Source organism: Nematolebias whitei, chromosome 1 (genome assembly GCF_014905685.2).
Source record: "Nematolebias whitei isolate Nwh7 chromosome 1, NemWhi1, whole genome shotgun sequence".
In the NCBI taxonomy this organism is placed as follows: domain Eukaryota; kingdom Metazoa; phylum Chordata; class Actinopteri; order Cyprinodontiformes; family Rivulidae; genus Nematolebias; species Nematolebias whitei.
The window spans coordinates 49,389,261-49,395,533 of NC_056498.1; the positions used below are offsets into that span (position 1 = coordinate 49,389,261).

Here is a 6,273-nt window from a genome sequence, read left to right on the forward strand (position 1 = left end):
TCCTTGACCGGTTGGTTGAGGACCGCTGGTCAGCAGGTCTCTGTCAGCCTTAGCAGACTTATTAAATATGAACTGCAATTGTCATAATTTGACAAAAATTGCACAAACTGAATAAGATTTTATTTCTTTTAGTTCCGTTTTTTAATAGTAGGATAGTGTGCTTTTACTTTTTAGTAACTTGCAAAATACAAAAACAATTATTAGTTATTGAATATGAACATTATTGTTTTACCGTTAGAAAAAGGTAAAATGTTGTTTTTGCCAACTCACTAACTGCAAACACAAATTTCTCGAGAGATGATAGAAGAAAACTTTAAAGTCTGGCCTTACGTGAAGGTATTTTTGTTTTTTTGTAAAAGAAAATAAAAAAAAATCGCGAAACATTGTCTGGATGTCCAAATATTACTGGGATAGCTGTATAGCACTGTGCTGGATTTTAAAATGAGTATATGTGGCAGCAGTGAATGGCTGAATGTGGTCAGATATGTTGATCCGCGTTACAAAATGTTCATTTGATAGCTCCTAAAAATACTTACTGATTTAACAGGGAGTAAAGCTAACAGTGTGTCCATTTTAAAATTTGAAATTCAAGTTTTATTTACTTTTGAGCCACTCCATCCATCAGTGTTGCACACAATCTGAATCGTAGAACATATTGTGTATTAGGTGTGTTTAGAAAGCGTGTAAAACTTAAATCGTCTGTCCTCTGCCATGTTTCCCCAGAGGCCGTGGTGAACGACATCAGCGGTGAGAACAAGGCCGGGGGAGCGGACGTCTCTGCCAGCCAGCATGTGATGGTGTGTGCCCTGCAGGAGCTGGGGAGCTTAGTTCAGAGTCTGAGCGCCACGGCCTCCCCACTCATCCAGGAGCCTTCTGTTGGTGAGACACACTCGATATAAACAAAAAATTTCAGCAGTTTAGACCAAATATTCAGAATCCTGTCTTCTGTCGCAGGACTCCTTGAAACTGTGACCTCAGTTCTGCTCCACCCGAGCATGGCAGCCCGTTTGGCGGCTGCCTGGTGTCTCCGCTGCGTCGCCGTGGCTCTGCCATACCAGCTGTCCCCGCTGCTGGACCGCTGTGCCGAGAGACTCAACAGCCTAAAGAGCTCACCCGAAGCCGTGAGCGGCTACAGCTTTGCAATGGCGGCGCTGCTGGGAGGCGTCCACCAGTGTCCTCTGGGCATCCCTCACTCCAAGGGCAAGGTGGGAAACCTCACGACCAAAACGTGAACAAATACAGGAGGTTTCTGTGAAAATACAGTCCAACAGTCTGAGCCGAAGGGCTGCTGACGTTTACTAAAGAAGCTAAAAGTGAGTTGTAAAGCTAAAAGAAGCGAAACACTAGCTAAGCGCAGCTTATTGTGGCAACGCTTACGAAGCATTCACTCTGTCGTGATCCTTTTTTCTTCCGTACGTTTTTCGACGTGATTCTCGTCCCGTAGTTTTCAAGCTATTTCAACAAATCATAAATCAAAATGTTCAGCTCTTTCAGGACTATGATTTTTGGTGTAGGTGCAACTTTAGCTTTTGAAATATTTAGCCTTTTCTGCCTCTTTTTTTCTCTCATAGAAAATAAAATGAGCTCATTTTAGATCCTTCTGATCTTTAGATGTGTTTACAACCTTTTCCTGCTCCTTTCACTTTTTGTTCTGCTTCAGCTTCCTTCTGCAAATTTAAACTTTTTTTAGCTACTTTCAGCTACATTTCAGCTGTTTTGTGCTCCTATCAGATTCTTTCTGCTAACTAAAACATTTTTGTGCTTCTTCTAACTTTTTCTGCTAATTTCAGCTTGTTATGCTCCTTTCAGCTTATTTCTGCAAGTTTAAGCTTTTTCTATTATTTCAGCTACTATATAGATGTTTTTCTGCTAATTTAAGCCATTTCATTATTTTTGCACTCATTTGAACTTTTTTCAGCCCAATTCAGCAAAAATGTGGTCTCCACTTGTAATTTCAGCTTCTTTCTGCTTTTTTAGCTACTTTTCGGCTGTTTTTTTTATATGTTCCGCTTTTTTTTTCCAGATGATATGCACTTTTATGTGCTAATTTCTGCTTCTTTCAGCCTAATTGGGCAAAACTGTGCTCTCTCCACTTCCTTCTGCTAATTTAAGCATGTTCTAAATTTTCAGCCAACTTTTTAGCTTTTTTTTTGTTTTGTTAATTTTAGCTGTTTTCAGATAGTGATTTTTTTGGTAGTTATTTCTGCTACTTTCAACCTAATTAACTCCTTTCTGCTAATTTCAGCTTGTTTTGCTCCTTTCAGCTTATTTCTGTTTGTTTCAGCTTTTGTTGTTGTTGCTTTTTCAGCTCCTATTTACCGTTATTTTTGGACCATAAGGCACACTTACAATTCTTACATTTTCTGAAAAATCAACAGTAAACCTTATAATCAGGTGCGCCTTATGTATTCTGGTTGTGCTTACTGACCTCCAGCTGATTTTATGTGGTACACGGCGCTAAAAAAATCTGTCAGAAATGTTTGTTTTGCTTAATGCGCCTTATAGTCTAAAAAATACGGTAGCTGTTTTTGTGCTAAATTTAGCTTTCTCAGCTAATTCCACATTTTTTTAGCTAATTTCAGCCCTTTCCACTTCCTTGTGGTAGTTTAAGCTTCTTTCTGCCTTTTCAGCTACTTTTCAGCTATTTTTTTTTAGCTAATTTTAGCTTTTTTAGCTAATTTTCCTTTGAGATCAATAAAGTAATATTGATTTGGATCAATTTCCTAATTTTTGTGCTAATTTCTGATTATTTAAACCTAATTCAGCAAATATGTGTTATTTCTGCTTTCTTCTGGTAAGTTAGGCTTGTTCTTCCATTTCAGCTACATTTTAAGCATATTTTTAGCTAATTTAAGCAATTCTTCAGCAATAAGCATTCACACTGCATTTTCACAGGAAATGCAGTTTCTCTAGTTTTTTTATTTAGTGTGCACGACTTCTATTCGGGTGCGCTCTAAAGATGGCAACTACAGTAACCAGTAATGTGATTGCTGAATCAGCATTTGCACAGAAAATGTTCTGCCTTTTTAGTGGTTCGTGTGAAACTTGTTGTTTGTCTCTACAAGCCTCTTTGATTTAAAGCGTGACGGGTTTGTGTTCGATCCCTGCAGCTGGTTGTGACCATAGCCGAAGACCTTCTGCGTACAGCTGCTCAGAACAGTCGGCTGTCCCTGCAGCGCACGCAGGCCGGCTGGCTGCTGCTCGGAGCCCTCATGACTTTAGGTGAGACTCGCAGACCCGCACTGCGTTTGTTCGTCATGGTTCCTCCCTCTGCTCCTTCACTGTGTTCATATTTACCCACCAGGTTCCTCACTCGTTCGCTACCACCTCCCCAAAATGCTGCTGCTGTGGAGAAACGTGTTCCCTCGCTCCCAGAAGGAGCTGGAGGCAGAGAAGGCCAGAGGGGACTCCTTCACCTGGCAGGTGACCCTGGAGGGTCGAGCCGGGGCTCTGTGCGGTAAAGGACCCCTCCTATCTGTGGATCTGCTTTGTGATCTCAGGATACGAGGTTCTCATCCGTCCTGTTCCTTTCTTCTGCAGCCATGCGCAGCTTTGTGGCTCACTGTCCAGAGCTTCTCACCGAGGATGTGATCCGCAGACTGATGTCGCCCATTGAATGTGCCATGACCATGATGTCTCAGTGCGTGTCGAGACGAGCTCGAGCACATTTTGTCCCGTGCTGATTATTCCTGATTATATATCTCCTAACATTGATGTTTACTCCTTGTCCTCAGAGTCCCTGCCATCATTAAGGTCCACGGGGCGCACCTGAAAGCAAGCGCGGCGATGGTGAGGCTCCGGCTGTACGACATCCTGGCGCTCTTGCCTCCCAAGACGTATGAAGGTAAACAAGCTGCTTTGAGATAAAAACTCTCTGTCCACTTTACAAATGAGTTTTCCTCCTGTTCAGGCAGCTTCAACGCTCTCCTGAGGGAGCTGGTGGCGGAGTTTACCTTGACCGACAACTCGGCCAACACCACCACCTCCCTGCTGCGCTCTCTGTGTCACTATGACGACAGCGTGCTGATGGGCTCCTGGCTGCAGGAAACGGACCACAAGTCCATCGAAGATCAGGTTAGTTCAAAGGATGTGAAGTTTTAAAGCTTTGTGTGTGGTTACCTTCTGCCGAATGTTTAACCGCCGTCTTCAGCCTCTTATCTTGGGTTCTAAATTGTTCTAATACGGACAATAAGCTTATGAAGCATTTGTATGTTTTTCGGTGCGGTTCTCGTCCCGCAGCTTTATTTCAACAAATCGTAAATCAAAACCTTCAGCTGTTTCAGGATAATCCTGCTATGGCTTTTGGTATTGGTGCATCTTTAGCTTTTTGAAATATTTAGCTTTTTCTGCCACTTTTTTTTCCCACGTGGAAATTGAATTGAGCTCATTTTACATTCTTCAAATCTTAAGATCTGTTTACAACGTTTTCCTACTCCTTTCACGTTTTGTTCTGATTCCACTTTTTTCAGCTTCTTTGTGCAAATTTAAACATTTTTTTCAGCAACTTTCAGCTGTTTTTTAGCTACTTTGTGCTCCTTTCAGATTCTTTCTGCTAACTACAACATTTTTGTGCTTCTTCTAACTTCTGTCTGATAATTTCAGCTTATTATGCACCTTTCAGATTATTTCTGCAATTTTCAGCTATTTCTGCTGTTTCAGCCACTATATACAGTTTTCTGCTAAATTTTCAGCTTATTCCACATTTTTTGCACCCATTTAAACATTTTTCAATCTAATTCATCAAAAATGTGCTCTCTCCACTTGCTTTTGGTCATTTTGACTTCTTTCTGCCATTTTAGCTACTTTTCAGCAGTTTTTTGAAAACTCAGCTTTTTTCAGATAATTTCCACTTTTTTGTGCTCATTTTGGCTTCTTTCTGCCATTTTAGCTACTTTTCAGCAGTTTTTTGAAAAAACTCAGCTTTTTTGTGCTCATTTGTGCTTCTTTCAGCATAATTGGGCAAACGTGTTCTTTCTGCTTTCTTCTACTAATTTAAGCTTGTTCTACCTTTTCAGCTAGCTTTTTAGCTTATGTTTAGCTACTTTATTCTGTTTTTGTGGTAATTTCTGCTACTTTTAGCCTAATTACAGTAACTTATTTCTATTAATTTCAACTTATTATGCTCCTTTCAGCTTATTTCTGCTAGTTTCACCTTTATCTGCTATTTCAGCTACTATTTACCGGTAGCTGTTTTCGTGCTAAATTTAGCTTTTTCAGCATATTCCACATTTTTTAGCTCATTTCAGCTCTTTTCACTTCTGGTAGTTTATAATAAACTTTAAGCTTCTTTCTGCCTTTTTGGCTACTTTTCAGCTATTTTATTTTTTTTTGTTAATTTCAGCTTCTTTTTAGCTAATTTCTTAATTTTTGTGCTCATTTCTGTTTATTTAAACCCAATTCAGCAAATGTGTGTTCTTTATGCTTCTGCTAAATAAGGCTTGTTCTTTTATTTCAGCTAACAATTCAGCGCGTTCTTTTAGCTAATTTCAGCTGTTTTCCAGCAGTTTCTTCAGCAATAAGCATTCACACTGCATTTTTTGCAGGAAATGCAGTTTCTCTGGTTATGGTTCAAGTCGTAGTTTTGACATCAGTGTAACGTTTGATAAACAGCTGCAGCCCAACAGTGCTTCTGGCAGCGGAGCTCTGGAACACGATCCCTCGTCGATCTACCTGCGAGTTCCCGTCGGCGAGGCCATCCCAGGACCGCTGCCTTTGGGCGTGTCGGTCATTGACGCTTCGGTGGCTCTGTTTGGTGTGGTTTTCCCCCACGTCTCCTTCAAACACAGGTGAGCTGTTCGATGAAATCGTGTTGTCCGGTAGTTCTCGCTGCTTGTTTTATATTTTCCACGCTCGGCTTTACGTTCGATTTAGGCTGCAGATGCTCGACCACTTCGCAGAGTGCATAAAGCAGGCAAAAGGAGTTCGGCAGCAGGCCGTCCAGCTGAACATCTTCACTGCGGTGCTCAGTGCCCTCAAGGTAAAGGAGGAGATGCATCCTCTCAAGAAAAGCGCTGATCCAATTATCCACACGGTGAGTAAAAATGTATTTTGTCGTCACTGATTCCAGGGTTTGGCTGAGAACAAGAGCACTCTGGGCCCGGAGGAGGTGCGCAAGTCGGCCCTGGCCCTGGTGATGGGAGCGTTAGACAATCCCAACCACATCTTGCGCTGCGCTGCAGGAGAGGCCCTGGGCAGGATGGCTCAGGTGGTGGGAGAGGCCACCTTCATCGCCCGAATGGCACAGACCAGCTTCGACAAGTAAGAGTCTGACAT

General features: G+C 41.7%; 1 protein-coding gene across 1 annotated transcript in view; it reads left to right on the plus strand.

Annotated features, from left to right (window-relative positions):
- heatr5b (HEAT repeat containing 5B) overlaps window positions 1-6,273 on the plus strand; it is a 36,460-nt gene that overhangs the window by 4,497 nt on the left and 25,690 nt on the right. Inside the window, exons 8-17 of the mRNA XM_037678188.1 lie at window positions 724-879; window positions 955-1,205; window positions 3,111-3,222; window positions 3,305-3,457; window positions 3,541-3,640; window positions 3,735-3,844; window positions 3,911-4,074; window positions 5,611-5,786; window positions 5,872-5,977; window positions 6,068-6,258. Of these exons, the coding sequence (XP_037534116.1) occupies window positions 724-879; window positions 955-1,205; window positions 3,111-3,222; window positions 3,305-3,457; window positions 3,541-3,640; window positions 3,735-3,844; window positions 3,911-4,074; window positions 5,611-5,786; window positions 5,872-5,977; window positions 6,068-6,258 (1,519 nt within the window). The remainder of the gene's footprint in view (window positions 1-723; window positions 880-954; window positions 1,206-3,110; window positions 3,223-3,304; window positions 3,458-3,540; window positions 3,641-3,734; window positions 3,845-3,910; window positions 4,075-5,610; window positions 5,787-5,871; window positions 5,978-6,067; window positions 6,259-6,273) is intronic.